The sequence below is a fragment of the Mastigoproctus giganteus genome, chromosome 2 (assembly GCF_048544385.1).
Source record: "Mastigoproctus giganteus isolate SK-2022 chromosome 2, ASM4854438v1, whole genome shotgun sequence".
In the NCBI taxonomy this organism is placed as follows: domain Eukaryota; kingdom Metazoa; phylum Arthropoda; class Arachnida; order Uropygi; family Thelyphonidae; genus Mastigoproctus; species Mastigoproctus giganteus.
The window spans coordinates 172692430-172713083 of record NC_143576.1 but is presented as its reverse complement, the minus strand read 5'-3'; the positions used below and the strand labels follow the sequence as shown (position 1 = coordinate 172713083).

The window sequence follows — 20654 nt, the reverse complement described above, 5'->3', positions numbered from 1 at the left end:
AGGCATGGAGTGGGGAATAATGAGAATGATAGGAGGTGGTTTACAAAGCTCACAATACAAGAGTTAGAAGAAAAATAGGGTGTTAGTAACTATATGAGTTTTATCATTAGCTGAAGAGGCAATAGAACCATCAAGTTCTAACAGAGGTGGGAGTATAGATGGCTAAAAGTTGTGGCCAATAGCTTTGGCAGGAGACTGGAATGCTCGACTACTGGCTGGACAAGAAGCAAGTTTTCTAATCTTTGCCTATTCAAATCTATTTTGGACTAATTAATAACTGTTTACAAATGTAAACAGTTGGTGTGGTAGAAAACAAACCTGGAGATTTGAATTCAAGCCAAATGCAGCAACATTCTTATCTTGAACAGCCTTAGCACATTTATTAGAAACCACGATTTAGATAAAGGACGAGATTTTAGAGTGGAATATGGAATATAGGAATTCATCCCTACAAGAATAATGTCACTGACCCAGTCTGAGCAAACAGTGACATCACTGTTTGCTCAGACGATTTAAAACAGTAATGCAACCAACAAAAAGATTATAAATCTCACAGATCATCCCACTTTGCATTCTTATAATGCCAAACAACACAAGGCTGAGAATGGCCACAAGAGAAAGGCTACATCGGAGAACAGACCATCACCAAGAGGACTATTTCCCTTGATCGTCTACTTTACAGAGTTGCTCGTGAAAAAAATATCAAGTGTTGGCCATGTGGTTAGGATTGTCTAATATTCTAGTAAATAAACAAACAGTCAAATAAGTAAATAAACAATCTGTGCAAGGTCATTAGTAATTGCAAAAGACTCAGCATCTTGACCCCCTGGCTCCATGTGACTACAAAACTGAAGTCAGCTGTGAAAATCACCAAAGAAAATGACCTTACTGTTAAGAAAACTGGACTGGAGAAAGTCAAGCTTTGAAGAGAGGAAGTCATGTAGTTACAAATGACTAGTGGAACAGGAACATCAATAGAGGAAACAGATGAATTTGACAGACTAGAAAGTTGGCCATTGTTACAGAGATATTTGAATGTCTAGAAATCTCAGTGTTACCAAAAATGGGCATAGAAGCAGTACTTTTTTTTTTTTTGTGAGAAATAAACCAGGACTGAGTTTTAGAAGCATTAGTAGAGGCATAAGATGCAAGAAAGCATTCTTATGCAGCACCAGCCAAACAAAAAAAAAAAAAAAAAAACCCTCCCATTTCACCCCTCCATTCGTTCTAAATGCCTGTCCAGTTCAGACTTAAATGTATTTAGGCTATCAACTTCCGCAACAAAATATGAGTCTGTTCCACCAATCAACCACCTGCTGGCTAAAGGCAAACTTCCGCACATCCATTCTACAACTGTCTTTCCTCAATTTGAATCTATATTACCTCAGTTTCTTAATCTGAGCAAGAGGAAGAATGCCATCAGCATTCAGCCTACTCAGCCCATTCAAGGCCTTATACACCTCAATCATATCACCTCACAGGTGCCTACTCTCCAGGCACCTGCAAGATGATCTTCAATCCTAACAGAGATATCTGAATGACTAGAAATCTGAGTGTTACAAGAATGGGCATAGGAGCAGCACTTTTTTTTGTGAGAAATAGTAGTAGTGGCATGTGATGCAAGAAAGCATGTGTATAAGCTTATGCAGCATCAGCCAAAAAAAAAAAAACACACCATTCCCACCAAATGCCTGTCCAGTTCCTCCTTAAATTTATTCAACCTATCAACTTCCACAACGACAGATGGAAGTTTGTTCCAGCAATTAACCACCGGCTTGGCTAAAGGCAAATTTTCGCACATCTATTCTACATCTGTCTTTTCTTAATTTGAATTTATGCCCCCTTAGGTTCATAATCTGAACAAGTGGAAGGATCCCATCAGGATTCAGCGTGCTCAACCCATTCAAGGCCTTATACACCTCAATCAGATCACCGCACAGGTGCCTAGTCTCCAGCCACTGCAATTTGCAGAACTTAAGCCTCTCTTGGTAAGAGGATCCTTTCATTCCCCTCACCAATCTTGTTGCCCTTCTCTGTACATGCTCAAGTAAATCTACATCCTTCCTAAAATGAGGCCTCCAGACCTGTACGCAGTACTCAAGGCATGGCCTGACCACTGCTTTATACAGAGGGATAATCACCTCCTTTTCCCTGCTAGCAAAATTCCTATATATCATTGACAAAACCCCATGACCTGCCCTGGCAGCCTGTCTGCATTGCTCAGAAAACTTCATATCTGCCTGCACAATTACTCCCAGGTCTTTTTCATTTTCTACCAACTTAAGTGTAGTACCACACAGTTGGTACGTTTCTTTGGGGTTACTTCTACTCATATGCAGTACTTTGCATTTGTCAAGGTTAAATTTCAGTTGACACTTCTTAGCCCATCTGCCCAAATTATCTAGATCCTGTTGCAGTAGCATACTGCCATTACTGTCATTAACAACCCTGCCAACCTCTGTATCATCTGCAACCAGGACTGAGTTTTAGACAGATTGAAGTTAACTAAATTTTCTTCACCACAATGAAGAATTACCTAGAGATTGGCATAATGTTTATTTTTTATTTTCTATTGAGAGAAGCTAATCTAAGATAAGGTCAAAACTCACATGTAAACTTAGCCGATATAATAGATGTTTATTAGTGAATAATACATCTATTACAATAACTGATTTATCATTATCATAATGAAATGGTTTTGCAAAATAACTCAAAGCAAACAAAATACAACTCTCTGAAACAATACCAAATTCATATTTAAAACTTAACACAAATTTTTTTTTTTTTTTTGGTTCATTATTCACATTTCTTTTGTGAATTTAAACTATTTTAATAGAAAAATTTATTTTTTTGACTTAGATGAAATTTAATTTCACTGGGGCAGTGAATTTATAATACTAAATCTATATGTCTATTTGCTAAGACAATGACTTCAAAAAAATGAAACGGGCTACACACAGAACAAATAAATTAGAAACTTAAAACTTTGCATGTATACTAGGAAAATCCTAGGGAATGTGCATCTGGGTATTATTTTTATTTGGATATATTGGTTCTTTGAGTTTTTTTGTTTTTTTTATTTCTAATTATTAATATCAGTATTATCTGTATAATTTGGTGCCATTATTAACTGACAGATGTAAGGAATTAAATGCCTTTCTCAAAAGAGAAATTATATTTTGCAGTTACATTTAAATGAGAAGTACACTTTAAATAAATTTTATGAACATCTTCAGTAGTAATGTTAAATTATAATAATAAAACGGCATCATGTGTTTTGTGTGTGTGTGTGTGTGTGTGTGTGTGTGTGTGTGTGTGTGTGTGTGTGTGTGTGTGTGTGTGTGTGTGTGTGTGTGTGTGTGTGTGTGTGTGTGTGTGTGTGCACGTGAATGCTTGTCGCAGCACCATAACTTGAATAATATGAACCTCAAAACACAACTCTACATGCATACTGTTTTTTTAATGCATTAATTCCTTCCATGATTTATTAAAACTTCTAAATACGGATTAGTACCCTCTACAAGAGGATACCATTATCCATTAAAAATGTTGTAAATACGACAGCAAATGCTTCATTCATTGAAATAAGTTCTCCATTAAATAAGAAATTGGAATCCTAACTCTTGGCACTGCTTATGGCTACAAGCAGAAATTCATCGCATATCCAAGAAGGGTGAAACGTCAAGATGGCACTATTTAATTTCATCAATTTTATAAATATTTCATATTTAATGCCAATAAAGAAGAAAAAATAATTTAAAATGAAGCCAGCTGGAATTACAAACATTAAAATAACCAATGAAAAAAACCTCACTGTTAGGAAAACTGGACTGGAGACAAGCTTCGAAGATAGGAAGTCATATAGTTCCAATTGATTAGTAGAACTGGAACATCAATAGAGGCAAACAGATGAATTTGACAGAATTGGGAGTTGGCCATTGTTAGGGATATTCCTAACAGAGATATGTGAAGATCTAGAAATCTGAGTGTTATCTAAAATAGGTACAGGAGCAGTACTTTTTTGTGAGAAATAAACCAGGACTGAGTTTTAGAAGAATTGAAGTTAACTAAATTTTCTTCACCACAATGAAGAATTACCTAGAGATTGACATTTAAGTAATTAATGGCAAATATTCAAGAAATCAAAACTGTTTGTGTAGGAAAAATTTTTTAAAACTGGAAAGTGTAATGTAAGCTACGATTAACCAACATTATACACAAACTATTGTTAGGATTTCCAGTCATTGAAAGGTCATTAATATAGAATAGAAAAACAGTGGGAGAAAGAACTGAAACCTTGGGGAACGCCAGCATTAGCATAGAAGTTAGAAGATACAACAGTTATCTACCATCACTCACAGTGAGCATTCAGGGGGAAAACTGGATACCGAACTGCAAAAAATCAGTAGGCCATAAGATGTGAGTTTGTTTAGAGGACTTTCATGCCAAATATGATCATGTGCCTTAGAAATGTTGTGCTCAATTACATGACTTTCAGCAAAATTCTCAACTGAATTTGTCCAAAAATGTGTAACATAAACAAATACATACCAGTGCAATGACATGATAAGAATTCATATTAGTGATTATTGATCAAATGGAAGGTTTTGGGATAGTTTAAGAGTTGGGCATTGATGAAGTTTGGCATTACTTTGGGAAGAGTAACAGTAAGTGCAATGGGGGCAATAACTAGACAGAGGGAGGGATTTATCACTCTCTTTAAGAACTGGCTGGATATGGGCAACTTCCAAACAGAAAGGAAAAACACCATTAAATAAGAAAATGTAAAAGGGGAACACATAACATGAGCAAGCTCAGCGGCACAGGCTATGAGAACAAGTGGAGAAATGCCTTCAGGGCTGGAGCTTTCTTGGCGTCAAGAAAGCTTGAGGTCAGAATTATTCTAACATTCTTCTGTCAGAAGACCACAGGAGGCAGTGAGTATAGTATACTGGAGGGTGTGACAGGAGGTAGTTTACCAAGATTGTTGATACAAGAGTTAGAAGAAATATAGGATGCTAATAAGTGGCTTTATCTTTAGCTACAGATGCAATAGACCAATCAGGCTGTAAGAAGTGGGAGTAGTAATAATAGTAGTAGCAGTGGCATGTGATGCAAGAAAGCAAGTGTATGAGCTTATGCAGCTCATACACTTGCTTTCTGAGTATCAATGGACAAAAGTTATAGACAACAGCTTTAGAAAGAGACCAGAATGTTCCACCACCATCTGGACAAGAAGCATGTTTTCTACTCAATCTATTTAAAATAAAATTTAGACTGATTAATAACTGTTTTACAACTGTTGTGAGCCATTTCATGGGCAGAAATTGAAGCTGGAAATTTTGATAAAAGCCAATTGTGATATGCTACATTTTTATCATGAATGGCCTCAATACAATTATTGGGAACCATCCCTACAAGAATAATTTAGCATTGGTAGAGGCATATGATGCAAGAAAGCAAGCTTATATAGCATCAGGCAAAAAAAAAAAAAAAAACCTTCCCGTTTCACCTATCCATTCACTCCACAAGTTCGTCTAGCTCAGCCTTGAATATATTTAAGCTGTCAGCTTCCACGACAGATGGAAGCTTGTTTGAACAAACAAACCACCGGCTGGCTAAAGGCAAATTTCTGCACATTTATTCTACAACTGTTTCCTTAATTTTAATTTATGCCCCCTCGGGTGCCGAATCTGAGCAAAAGAAAAAATTCCATCAGCATTGAGCTTGCTCAAACCATTCAACATGAACCTCAATCAGATCACCTCACAGGTGCCTAGTCTCTAGACACTGCAATTTGGGGAATTTAAGCCTATCTTGGTAACAGCAACCCTTTGTTCCGCTAACTAATCTCATTACCCTTCTCTGTACTCATTCTAGTAGCTCAACATTTTTCTTGAAATGATCCTCCAGACCTGTATACAGTACTCAAGGTGTGGCTTGACCATTGCCTTATGCAAGGGGATAATCACCTCCTTATTCCTGCTAGCCAAATTACTATATGTCATTGACCAACCCCATGAGCTACTCTTGCAGCCTGTCTGCACTGCTCAGAAAACTTCATATCTGACTATACAATTATCCCCAGGTCTTTTCCATTTTCTACTATTCTGAGTGTAGTACAGCATAGTTGGTATGTTACTCTGGGGTAACTGCTACCCATATGCAGTACTTTGCATTTGTCAATGTTAAAATTCAGTTGCCACCTCACAGCCCATCTACTCAATGTTTCTAGATCCTGCTACACCAAAAGAATACCAAAAGAATCAACCACATGCTGCTGAAGGCAAATTTCCACACATCTATCCCGCATACACTGATTACCATCATTAACTACCCTGAAAACCTTTAGGAAACTTTGACATAAAGCCTGATATGCCTTTATCAATAAAATTCATAAATATAAAAAACACCAATGTTCCCAGCAGTCCATTGATAACTACTCTTTGTCATCTGCTGCTAAGGAAGGGGATGAATTATGGGCAAATATTCTCTGACCACTTCGGTTGGATACCATGATGCAGTAACAAAGCCCCTGGATGCAAATAATCATTTTGACATCATATGCTTAGATTAGCAAGCAGATTAGTGAAGAGAACAAAAGAGTGCTCTTACTTGGAAAAGGCTTTAGTTTTGCAAAATGCAGCATCTGATTGATCTGTTTTAAGGCTTGGAATGAATTGAGCAAACATATTGCTGATGGATCCTGCCTTTTTTGTAGAACACAAACATAAGGGAGCATAATTTCAACTATCCCTTTATCCAAAGCAGTATCTTGCCTGTTTTGATAAAGACTGCTGTACAAATTGAAGCAGTGTGACACTAGATATTAATTATCACCTGATAATTTTTGTGTATCCCATGCATTTTTCTTCTCTGCCGCGAGTCTCATTAGTTCATCTGACATCCAATTAGGCCTAAACCTTGAACAGTATTTCTTGGTTGGACAAAAAGCCTAGTAGCTTCCAAGATTACACTCTTGAATGCTTCCCATTTAGAATTTGCTGTCGGTAACATCAACAGTTGGTCCCATTTTATAGAATTTAGAAAACAAACTTTACGAAAGCAAAGACCCTTCCCTTTACCCCCCGATGGTAGTTACATCTTTGAGTTAATCCCACATCAGCACACTGTGATCACTAGCACCTAATGGTTCCTTTATCTGCAGATTCTTATCTGCAGATCCAGGGTTATAAAATCCTGCCATAGTGAAGGTGCAATTAAAGGATCTGGTTTGTGCAGAATGACAGGACTTCACTGAAATTGGTTCCACTTGACTCACAAATGGGACCTGAATAGTAGTTACATCAGCATTTTCTAGACTCCCAGCTAGCAAGCTCTAGATTATCATACCTGAAAGAATGGAACAAGCCTGAGGAACCACTCTTCAGCCCAGCTCTTCTATTTATATTAAATTTGCATACTTGTTATCAGAGTTAGAAATACAGCAATAAGCACACAAAATTGTGTTGTTTTTTTTTTTAATAACAAATGTAAAATTCTGAATACCATTGAAATCCCTTTTTTACAAAAAGAAAATTATCGATAAACAGAAAATTCAAAAATAATCATCACATTACAATTATCATTAAAGAATTCTGAAGAACATCATATTAATACATAATAAAACCCTTAACTAGAATTATGATATTCTGATTAGGAAATTTCAACCTTTTGTTTCATCTGTAGAGTCTGTAACTTTTTCCACTGAATTGCTAGAAAATATCTTAGAATTCTCATCTAATTCTGAAACAGAACTGGTCCATTGTAACCCATTTTTACCCATTTCCCCACACTCCAATCTAGTTTGAGGGGAAGAGTTACTACAGACTTCACTAGAAGAAGGTAGGGAGGCTGAATCACTCAGCTCATCTCTGGAAGTTGTGGAATAAGGTGGAACTTTGGATGGTGACTGGAATGAAGTAGGGAAATGTATACCGATAGGTGCTGAAGCTGCTGTTGCTAAAGAAGTTGAAGATTTGCTTTCCTGAGATTCACTACTCTGTCCTGAGGGGACGTTGTCTTTGGAAGGGGAACTTGATCCCAATCCTCCTAACCTGGCCAACCTCTTTTTTCTTAACTATATAAAAAAAAAAAAAAAAAAAAATCAGTTATGTTACAATTCAAATTCAGTCTCTCTCTCTCTTGTACACAAACACAAAAATAATAATGCCAGTAGGAAGTATTCCAAAGTGCCAGAATATCCTCCAAAATGAGAACATGCTTAGGTATATTCTCCAAACTTTATTCTTTAATATTATATTTCCCTTTAAAGTATTTAGACATTCTTTACACCAGTAAAGAAGACAAAACCAAATTTAAGGAATTACTAATTGTTGCAACAGTACCAAAGACTTTAGTGGTAGTCAGTAATGGATTCCAGTAGAGAACTTAAGTTTTAAAGCAGAATGATTGTTAAATATCATATAGTCATCATTTGCCACTGCAAGAATTACTACAATCCATTTGAACCCTTCATATTCAGCTGAGGATGATATTGTGACAAGACTGAAGAAAGTAACATAGGAATCCATACATAAGAATCCCTTCAAAGTCAATACTGTAAAAAGATGGAAGGAAGAAACAACACTGCAATCCCAAAGGCCTGTTGTGGACATTCTTCTAGTGAAAATAGCTAAAGCTGCACCCACTGGCATTCTTAATGTTCAGATCTCGTCACTTGAGTCATATTTCAACAAAATCTGATTCAGATTTTGTTGAAAGGTCATTCAGATCAGTTGGATGCAAGATGGAAAAGACACTGACACCACTACTGACAGAGTGCATCCTTCTAAAAATGAATTTGGGGGAGTTATCATGATGTGAGATTGTTTCCTTTGGTCTGGACCAGAGTCACTGGTTGTAATATCTAAACCAATCGTGATCATATTTCTACATTAACATTTTGTACTACCTATGTTGTTATAATTCTGTGAAAATCCATCTAGCATGAATAATAACTTCAAATCAGAAGTCAAGTTTACAGACAAAGGACAATAGAGAATTGCTTGTGACCTGAATCCCAGGTAACGTCTTTAGAATGGCAGATCATGACACAGCCATCACACCTCTCTGATTTTGCAGCTGACTTTTTCAAGCAAATCATCAACTGTCTTCTATCATAAACTGATCAAAAGTATTTCCAGAAGGATTGTGACTGTCATTAAGGCCAAAGGTGTCCAAACACATTATGAATCTTCTGAATAAACATCCATTTTCTTGATGTTTATTCAGAAAAGTAGTGATGTCTGACTACTTTGAGGGAGAATGTTTGAGTGCATGCGTGCGCGCACACGCACACACACACACATATACACTGCTAAAAAAACTAAAAACAGATAATGTGTACAGACTAAATAATATACAACATTCAAATACATATACAGTTCAAAACAGTCAAAATAAAATAAAACAGTTTAAGTATTTAATGAACAACTACTGATTGCTAGAATACTCTAAAATAACCATTTAGAGGTGAAGTATTTGGTATGCCAGGGATGGATTAAGATGTTTAGTGCTCCAAGATGGTTCAAAGCTGATCAAACGTATTTCGAGAAGGATTGTGACTGTCATTAAGGCCAAAAGGTGTTCAAATATATTATGAATCTTCTAAATAAACATCCATTTTCTGGATGTTTATTCAGAAGAGTAGTGATGTCTGAATACTTTGAGGGAGAATGTGTGAGTGCATGTGCACACATACACAGATTGCTAAAAATGTGCAATTTTTAATAGTTAATAGAAAAAAGTAGAAAATACACTTTGTAAAATATATTATTCATTTCTGATTTTTTTTTTTTTTTTGACACATGGAAAAGAGACATCCACTAATTTATTCTCAGAATTCTTTTAACAAGTTCATATTATAAATAACATGAGCGATAACTTCCAGTTACATAAAGGCTTCTTGTAAATTGAAACACCATAAAATCAGGTTATCCTGGTGGCAGAAGTTTATTTGCATCTGGGCTTGTTGTTTTATCGATTTTGTCATACTAGTTAAATTAAAAATTAAACCAGAATTTTTGCAAACTGAATTGGAAATTGGTGAAATAATAAGTACTTAAACTTGCGTGAAGTGTAATATGCCTTTAATTTCTTAAAGAATTGCAGATTATTCTCAGACATTTTGTGGTACTTTCTGTACTACTTCTTCAGTGACTGTAAAGACAGCAGAACTGGTAAATTATGGTGACTTGCTTTACATAAAGCCTTTATGTAAATTAAGTCACCATCTCAGACGTTTTGTGGTACTTTCTGTACCCCTTCTTCAGTGTCTTTACAGTCACTAAAAAAGAGGTACAGAAAATCTTTACAATTACCAAAGAAGAGGTATAAGAAAGTACCACAAAATGTCTGAGAATAATCTGCAATTCTTTAAGAAATTAAAGGCAGATTACACTCCATAGGTTTAAGTGGTCATTATTTCATCAATTTCCAGTTCTTGATATATACCATTCCACTAAAAGAATATTTAAGATGTGTAAACTGGCTTGTAAAATGATTTTCAATTATATAATATTATGATATAATGATAGCAAAAAAAAAAAACGTATATCACTAAAAAGATAAATACACTAACATAATTTTTTAGCTAATTAAGTATATTGAACCATAAATGTAATTCTTCTGCTCTCAAATTCAACAACTAAAAGCAACTGAACTATTATTATTCATGTTTATTGAACCTTAAAGCAAATTTTAAATTACACCCAGGCAACACCCTAAACTAAATCAATCAAGCCTGAATGTTGATAGTCAATTGTAGAAAATTTTCTTACAACAACTGACAATACCAGAGTTTTGGAAGAACTAGAGGGTCATATATTTTCATTCAGCCAGCACTCAGTCTCTGGCATTATAATGTCTTCACAGTCATTTCCCAAGGTCCAAAACACAACTCCTTCAGTACTTCAAGGTCCTCTCCAACTTTATAAAATTTACTACTGAACTGGAACCAGACAACACATCCTTTTTTCGATATCTTGGTGTGTCATGTGAGAACATGCTTTTACAACCAGTATCAGGAAACATGTGTACAGGTCAATTTACCAACTATGGACTCCCACATACTCCCTCCTGGACACTTTCAGCACTCCATTTGTGCCTTAATTACTCGACCACGGACACATTTCAGTTCTATTAACAATAGCGACTTGGAGATTTCAAGGTGAGGGCAGAGCTTACTAAGTGTAGATATCCTTCCCATGTTCTTAATAGGTGTGAGCTGAAGGCTTATGACCTCATTCCCCCACCTTTTGACACTGTTGCGCATGGAAGACTATTGTACAAATCGGAGCAGAATGGTATTAAGGGTAAGTTGCTACAATGGATAAAAGGATGGTTGAGTGGGAGAAGACAGAGGGTGGGAATCAATAGGTGATGCTCTTCATGGACTAATGTTATTAGTGGAGTCCCACAGGGTTCAGTGTTGGGTCCACTGTTGTTTTGTACATTTATCAATGATATTGATGAAGGTATATCAGGCTTAGTATCGAAGTTTGCAGATGATACAAAGGTTGGCAGGGTTCTTAATGACAGTGTGTTACTGCAACAGGATCTAGAAAATTTGGGCAGATGGGCTGGGAAGTGGCAACATTGAAAAATGCAAAGTACTGCATATGGGTAGAAGTAACCCCAAAGAAACGTACCAACTGTGTGGTACTACACTTAAGGTGGTAGAAAATGAAAAAGACCTGGGAGTAATTGTGCAGTCAGATATGAAGTTTTCTGAGCAATGCAGACAGGCTGCCAGGGCAGGTCATGGGGTTTTGTCAATGATATACAGGAATTCTGTTAGCAGGGGAAAGGAGGTGATTGTCCCTCTGTATAAGGCAATGGTCAGGCCATGCCTTGAGTACTGCGTACAGGTCTGGAGGCCTCATTTTAGGAAGGATGTAGATTTTCTTGAGCATGTACAGAGAAAGGCAACAAGATTGGTGAGGGGGAATGAAGGGATCCTCTTACCAAGAGAAACTTAAGTTCTGCAAATTGCAGTGGCTAGAGACTAGGCACCTGCATGGTGATCTGATTGAGGTGTATAAGGCCTTGAATGGGTTGAGCACGCTGAATTCTGATGGAATCCTTCCACTTGTTCAGATTACGAACCTAAGGAGACATAAATTCAAATTAAGAAAGGACGGATGTAGAATAGATGTGCGGAAATTTGCCTTTAGCCAGCGGGTGGTTAATTGTTGGAACACACTTCCATCTGTCGTTGTGGAAGTTGATAGGTTAAATAAATTTAAGGAGGAACTGGACAGACATTTGGAAGGAATGGTGTGATTTTTTTTCTTAATTCACCTTGTGATGTTGAATTTGTCTCCACTGTGTACTTTCCCTACTATCTAGACGTATCCCGGCAATTTGTAAGAATTCTACACAAATACTAGATCTGATAAGTGCAACTACCAAGTAATAAGTTCCAATCCATCATCTTGAGGGTGAAGTCGCCCATCCCTGGTTTTGCAATGCAGCTCCATTTACCATATTAAATGTTTAAATGTCTGGATTGGAGAGATCAGTGAGACTGCCAAGAGGATGGAATATTTTAGGCCACACTACAAACTGCAATGGAAGACTCACATCCACCCTATTATGGAGGCTACTATTATGCAATGGGATGACGGCTGGCATATACCTTGTACACAATCTTATGTCACTGATGTCAGACTAATAGCTTTTGCAATCCACCCAATCAATTGTACCCATACTAATCATGTGTATCATATGTCATAATGAATTTATTTATTCCATTATGCCATGTATTCTTTCAAGCTGAAAAAGCAGCTTGCCTCAAAAAAGCTATTGCATTTTAACACTTTTACTGATTTTATAAAGTTTTAGTAAAATTGTGTTTTACTTATTGATTCCACTTTAATATTTGTTAATAACATTAAAATTTATTTTATTTTAATTCCAATGTATAATCTGTAAGGTAATTTTCTACATTGTTTCTCAATGCTCTAAACCTGTTTTCTAATAGATAGCCTATATTTCTAAACCAATTTAGGGCACAGTTTTCAAAATAAAGAAAAATGTAACACCAACTTTGTTTGTCCATGCACATTAAAAAAGTTTTGATTTTCTTTTTTTCTTTTTTTCTTTTTTTTTTTTTTACTTTTAACGGATCATCAACAAATGTTTTTCCATCATTTTCTTGAGAATTCAAATTCATACGTTTTAATGTTGTTTCCATTAGTTCACATTTCTTTTGTTCTAAATCAGAAATTGTGTCCAAATACAAGGAGTTCCAAGGGTTCTGCTAAAAAATTAAAAATATTATGGAAAACTATTAGATAGAGAGCAATAATGCTCTACAATTCATGTGATTTTTACTGAAATAAAAACTTTTAATTTTAAAGTATCCAGATAATTTCAATTATGTGAAGAACCTCAAACTTCATTTTCAATTGTGAAAATGAAATCTTCTTGATACCAAGTGTTTTATTGTTGCAGCTAACATGTATAAAAAAAACAGCCAGCAAACTCATGCAGGATTCTTCATGCTACAGCATCAATTTTATATGTAACAACTGGCCATAATAATGACAGCTTCCTTGGACTAGGGGGAGGTACCCATGGACTGGAGATGTGCAAATGTGACCCCAATTAACAAAGGAGGATCAAAGGGCAACAAGTAATTATAGACCTGTTAGTTTAACATCTGCATAGGTAAATCAAAATTGAGAGTAGGAGTGTGCTATAGGCCTAATGACTCTGATGAGTATAATAAGATACTGTACAGGGAAATAGAATGGGCCAGTAAATCAGAGAGTCTTATAATGGGGGATTTTAATTTCCCAGATATTGACGGGAATTTGTGGGTTGGTGACTCACACACTAGCAAGGCTTTTGTGGATTTATTGGATGATTGTTTTCTACACCAGCATGTTCGGGAGGCAACTAGAGGGAGTAATACTCTTGATCTGATTATCAGTAGTGATTCTTCATGCATTAGGAATCTGCAGATAAAGGAACCACTGGGTGGCAGTGATCACAGTGTGCTGAAGTGGGATTTACTCAAGGAGGTAACTACCATTAGAGGTAAAGGGAAGGGTTTTTGCTTTCGTAAAGGTGACTATGATGGTCTGAGACAGTATTTATATTCTATACAGTGGGACCAACTGATGATGTTACCAACAGCAAATTCAAAATGGGAAGCATTCAAGGAACTAATCTTGGAAGCTACCAGGCTTTACATACCAACCAAGAAATATTGTTCAAGGTTCAGGCCTAAATGGTTGTCAGATGAACTAATGAGACATATGGCAGAGAAGAAAAATGCATGGGATACATACAAATTAATGGGTGACATGAAAGCCTATGATAGATATCTATGATAGATATAAGTTGGTCTGTAACCAAGTCACAAAGGAGATTAGGCAGGCAAAGGCAGATTATGAGAAATCCTTGGCAAAGGATGCAAAGAAAAACAGAAAAGAGTTCTTTACCTATTTAAACTCAAGAAGGAAAGGGATGAATCAGATTGGTCCACTGGATGTTGATGGTTCAACAGTTGCGGATCCAGCTCAGGTGGCTAACAATCTAAACGAGTATTTTGCATCTACATTCACACATGAGGAGTTATTCAGGAAGGGGAATGTCGTAGGTGAAGTAAACATTGGCAGTGAGCTAGATGATTTTCTAATAACTGAGAGGAAAGTGGAGGAGAAATTGTTGAGGATAAACATAAAAAAGGCACCCGGGGTGGATGGGATCTATCCAGTTATATTAAAGGAGGCAGCAGGGGAAGTGGGCAGACCCCTAGCCATAATTATGAGAGCTTCTTTGGACTCAGGGGAGGTACCCATGGACTGGAGATGTGCAAATGTAACCCCAATTCACAAAGGAGGATCAAAGGCTGACACAAGTAATTATAGACCTGTTAGTTTAACTTCTGTTCCAGGTAAATTAATGGAGGCACTGGTTAAAGAAGCACTGCAGGATCATCTAGACAAGAATTCAGTTATAGCTCAGACACAGCATGGGTTTGTTAAGGGCAGGTCTTGTCTGACCAATTTGATTGGATACTATGATGTAGTCACAAAAGAACTGGATGCAGGGAATAACTTTGATATTATATATTTGGATCTTAGAAAGGCTTTTGATACTGTTGCGCATGGAAGACTGCTGCACAAATTGGAGAAGTGTGGCATTGGAGGCAAATTGCTGCTATGGATAAAGGGATGGTTGAGTGGCAGAAGACAGAGAGTGGTAATCAATGGACACTGCTCAACGTGGACTAATGTTATTAGTGGAGTTCCTCAGGGTTCAGTGTTGGCTCCATTGTTGTTTTCTGTATTTATAAATGATATTGATGATGGTGTATCAGGCTTAATGTCCAAGTTTGCAGACGATACAAAGGTTGGCAGGGTTGTTAAGGACACTACTGATACTATGCTGCTGCAACAGGATCTGGAAAGGTTGAGCAGATGGGCTGAGAGGTGGCAAATGAAGTTTAACATTGACAAATGTAAAGTACTACATATGGGAAGCAGTAACCATAGATCAACGTATCAACTCTGTGGTACTATGCTGACAGTGGAAGAGAATGAAAAGGACCTGGGGGTAATTGTGCAGGCAGATATGAAGTTCTCTGAGCAGTGCAGACGAGTTGCAAGAGTAGCTCATGGTGTCTTGTCAATGATATACAGGAATTTTTCTAGCAGGGACAGGGATGTGATTATTCCCTTGTATAAGGCATTGGTCAGGCCACACCTTGAGAACTGTATACAGGTCTGGAGGCCTCATTTCAAGAAGGATGTAGAGCTGCTGGAACGAGTACAGAGAAGGGCAACAAGATTAGTGAATGGAACAAAGGGTTGCTCTTACGAAGAAAGGCTTAAGTTTTGCAAATTACAGAGCCTGGAGACTAGGCATCGGCGAGGTGATTTGATAGAGGTGTATAAGGCTTTGAATGGCTTGAGCATGCTCAATGCCGATGGGATTCTTCCTCTTGCTCAGAATAATCACCTGAGAGGGCATAAATTCAAATTGAGGAAGGACGGATATCAGATAGATGTGCGGAAATTTGCCTTTAGCCAGCGGGCAGTTGGTTTGTGGAATAGACTTCCATCACTTGTTGTTGAAGTTGATAGCCTAAACAAATTTAAAGCTCAGCTGGACAGGTATTTTGAACGAATGGAGGGGTGAAATGGGAGTAGTGGTTGTTTTTTTTTTTTTTTTTTTTTTTTTTGGCTGATGCTGAATAAGCTTGCTTTCTTGCATCATATGCTTCTACTAATGCTAATGCTAATCTGTTCCAGGGAAATTAATGGAGGCACTGGTTAAAGAAGCACTGCAGGATCATCTAGACAAGACTTCATTTATAGCTCGGACACAGAATGGGTTTGTAAAGGGGAAGTTATGTCGGACCAATTTGATTGGATACTATGGTGTGGTCACAAAGCAATCATATATTTGGATCTTAGAAAGGCTTTTGATACTGTTGCACATGGAAGACTGCACCACAAATTGAAGCAGTGCGGCATTGGAGGCACACTGCTGCTATGGATAAAGGGATGGTTGAGTGGGAGAAGACAGAGTGGTAATCAATGGACACTGCTCTTCGTGGACTAATGTTATTAGTGGAGTCCCTCGGGGTTCAGTGTTGGGTCCATTGTTGTTTTCTGTATTTATAAATATATTGATAATGGTATATCAGTCTTAATGTCCAGGTTTGCAGACAATATGAAGGTTGGCAGGATTGTTAATGACACTAATGACAGTATGCTGCTGTCATTAATGTCATTAACAACCTTGTCTTTTCTAGATCAACAGGATCTAGAAAAGTTGAGCAGATGGGCTGAGAGGTGGCAAATGAAGTTTAACATTGACAAATGTAAAGTACTACATATGGGAAACAGTAACCCCAGAGTAACGTATCAACTGTAGTACTACACTGACAGTTGTAGAGAATGAAAAGGATCTGGGCTAACTGTGCAGGCAGATATGAAGTTTTCTGAGCAGTGCAGATGGTCTGCAAGAGTAGCTCATGGTGTCTTGTCAATGATATACAGAAATTTTTTTGGCAGGGATAAGGAGGTGATTATCCCCTTGTATAAGGCAATGATCAGACCACACCTTGAGTATTATATACAGGTCTGGAGGCCTCATTTTAAGAAGGATATAGAGAGCTGTTGGAACAAGTACAGAGAAGGGCAACAAGATTAGTGAATGGAACAAAGGGTTGCTCTTACGAAGAAAGGCTTAAGTTTTGCAAATTACAGTGTCTGGGGATTAAGCACCTGCGAGGTGATCTTATAGAGGTGTATAAAGCCTTGAATGGTTTGAGCATGCTCAATGCTGATGGGATTCTTCCTCTTGCTCAGAATAATCACCTGAGAGGGCATAAATTCAAATTGAGGAAAGACAGTTGTAGGACAGATGTGCAGAAGTTTGCCTTTAGCCAGGACTTAGTTGATTGGCGGAATACACTTCCATCTTTTGTTGTAGTAGTAGTAGTGGCATGTGATGCAAGAAAGCAAGTGCATGAGCTTATGCAGCATCAGCCAAAAAAAAAAAAAAAAAAAAACAATCACATCATTCCCTCCAAATGCTTGTCCAGTTCCTCCTTAAATTTATTTAAGCTATCAACTTCCATGACAGATGGAAGTTTGTTCCGGCAATTAACAACCCGTTGGCTAAAGGCAAATTTCCACACATCTACTCTACATCTGTCTTTTCTTAATTTGATTTATACCCCCTTAGGTTCGTAAACTGAACAAGTGGAAGGAGCCCATCAGAATTCAGCGTGCTCAAACCAATCAAGACCTTATACATCTCAATCAGATCACAACGAGGTGCCTAGTCTCCAGCCACTGCAATTTGCAGAACTTAAACCTCTCTTGGTAAGAGGATCCCTTCATTCCCCTCACCAATCTTGTTGCCCTTCTCTGTACACACTCAAGCAAATCTACATCCTTCCTAAAATCAGGACTCCAGACCTGTACACAGTACTCAAGGCATGGACTGACCATTGCCTTATACAGAGGGACAATCACCTCCTTTCCCCTGCTAACAGAATTCCTATATATCATTGACAAAACCCCATGACCTGCCCTGGCAGCCTGTCTGCATTGCTCAGAAAACTTCATATCTGACTGCACAATTACTCCCAAGTCTTTTTCATTTTCTACCACCTTAAGTGTAGTACCACACAGTTGGTACATTTCATTGGGGTTACTGCTACTCATATGCAGTACTTTGCATTTTTCAATGTTGCCACTTCTCAGCCCATCTGCCCAAATTTTCTAGATCCTGTTGCAGTAACACACTGCCATTACTGTCATTAAGAACCCTGCCAACCTTTGTATCATCTGCAAACTTCGATACTAAGCCTGATATACCTTCATCAACATCATTGATAAATGTACAAAACAACAGTGGACCCAACACTGAACCCTGTGGGAATCCACTAATAACATTAGTCCACGAAGAGCATCACTCGTTGATTCCCACCCTCTGTCTTCTCCCACTCAACCATCCTTTTATCCATTTTAGCAACTTACCCTTAATACCATTCTGCTCCAATTTATACAATAGTCTTCCATGTGCAAAAGTGTCAAAAGATTTCCTGAAATAAAAATATATATTATCAAAATTATTTTTTGCATCCAATTCCTTTGTAACCACATCATTATATCCTATCAAATTTGTCAGACACGACTTTCCCTTAACAAACCCATGCAGTGTCTCAATTATTGCTGCAGTCTTGTCAAGATGATCCTGTAATACATCTTTAAACAGTGACTCCATTATTTTACCCGCAACAGAAGTTAAACTAACTGGTCCGTAATTACTTGTCACACTTTAATCCCTCTTTGTGAATTGGGGATATATTTGCACATCTCCAGTCCGTGGGGACCTCCCCTGAGTCCAATGATGCTCTCATAATTATGGCTAAGGGTTTGCTTAGTCGCTTTGCCACCTCCTTTAATATAACTGGATAGATCCCATCCACCCCAGGTGCCTTTCTTATGTTTAACTTCAACAATTTCTCCTCCACTTTGCCCTCAGTTATTACAAAATCATTAAGCACCCTGCTACAATTTGATAACCTTCTGCCATTTTCAAACCTTAATAACTCCTCATGCGTGAATGTAGATGAAAATACTCATTCAATTTGTTTGCTATCTGAGCAGGATCATTAACAGTCGAACCATCGATATCAAGTGGACCAATCAGATACATCCCCTTCCTTTTAGAGTTTATATATGTAAAGAAATCCTTGCTATTTTTCTTAGCATCCTTTGCCAAAGATTTCTTGTGATCTGCCTTCACCCGCTTAACCTCTTTTGTAACCTGATTACAGACTAGCTTATATATATAAAATGCTTATGTGTCGCCTGATAATTTATATGCATCCCATGCATTTTTCTTCTCTGTCACAAGTCTCATTAGTTCATTTGATAACCATTTAGGCCTAAACCTTGAACAATATTTCTTAATAGGTATGAAACTTTTAGTAGCTTCCACGATTAATTCCTTGAATGCTTCCCACTTAGAATTTACTGTTGGTAACATCATCAGTTGATCCCACTGGTACAGAATTTAAAAACTGAGACCACTGTACTCAGCTTTACGGAAGCAAAAAACCTTTCCTTTACACTTGATGGTAATTATATCTTTAAGTAAATCCCACATCAGTACACTGTAATCAATGCCACCTAGTGTTTCCTTTACCTGCAAATTCCTAATACACGAATGATTACTGCTGATAACTAGATCAAGAGTATTACCCTCTCTGGTTGCCTCTCGAACATGCTGCTGCAGAAAACAATCATCCAATAAATCCACAGAAGTCTGACTAGTGTGTGAGTGACCAACCACAAGTTCCAGTCAATATCTGGTAAGTTAAAATACCCCATTATAAGACATTCTGATTTACTAGCCCACTCTATTTCTCTATACAATTGTTCATTGTACTCATTCGAGTCATTAGGCCTATAACACACTCCTACTCTTATTTTTGCTTTCGCAGTGCTTATGTCACACCAAACTGACTCAACAGTGCACTGTTCATCTATATCAACTGGATCAACTTCTTTTGATTTTATGTTTTTCTTAATTATCAGCATGACACCTCCTCCCTTCCTATCCTGTTTATCCTTTCTGTACACATTGTACTTCCCAAATTCCAATTCTGCATTCCTAATATCAATGTGACACCACGTCTCTGATATCCCAACAATACCCGCCTTTGATGTCTTGACCAACACTTCAAATTCATCAAATTTATTTACTATACTTCTAGCATTGGTATACATGCAAGCATACATGCACCTATTCCTATTCACCCTGACACATCCCATATACCCACCTGTTTCACGATGACTGCCATCAGTCCCTGAAATCCGCTTGTTTGTTATTTGGGTTTTAGGAGCATTAGCAACCAAGGCGATATTGCTCCATGGATATGCGGTGGTCATTCTCTGACCTTTCCGCATCCTCCGTATTTGGTGGTCATGGGCTCAAAACCCGGTCTAATCAAGAAGCGTGTGCTATGCACTGCTGCTCCTGCCCACCTGGCTACGGAGGCGCCCTGAAACCCGCAGCACCCGAATAAGTTGTGACGTGGTGTCCAGGTCGCTACTTATTCTAATAGAAGTTGTGCAAGAATCGCCTTCACCTCTGCCTGCAGCTACTTTTAA

The 20654-nt window shown here is 37.6% G+C and overlaps 1 protein-coding gene across 1 annotated transcript in view; it reads right to left on the bottom strand.

Annotated features, from left to right (window-relative positions):
- Ube4B (Ubiquitination factor E4B) overlaps window positions 1–20654 on the bottom strand; it is a 538247-nt gene that overhangs the window by 473621 nt on the left and 43972 nt on the right. The window contains exon 2 of the mRNA XM_090389644.1: window positions 7672–8080. Within this exon, the coding sequence (XP_090245770.1) occupies window positions 7672–8080 (409 nt within the window). The remainder of the gene's footprint in view (window positions 1–7671; window positions 8081–20654) is intronic.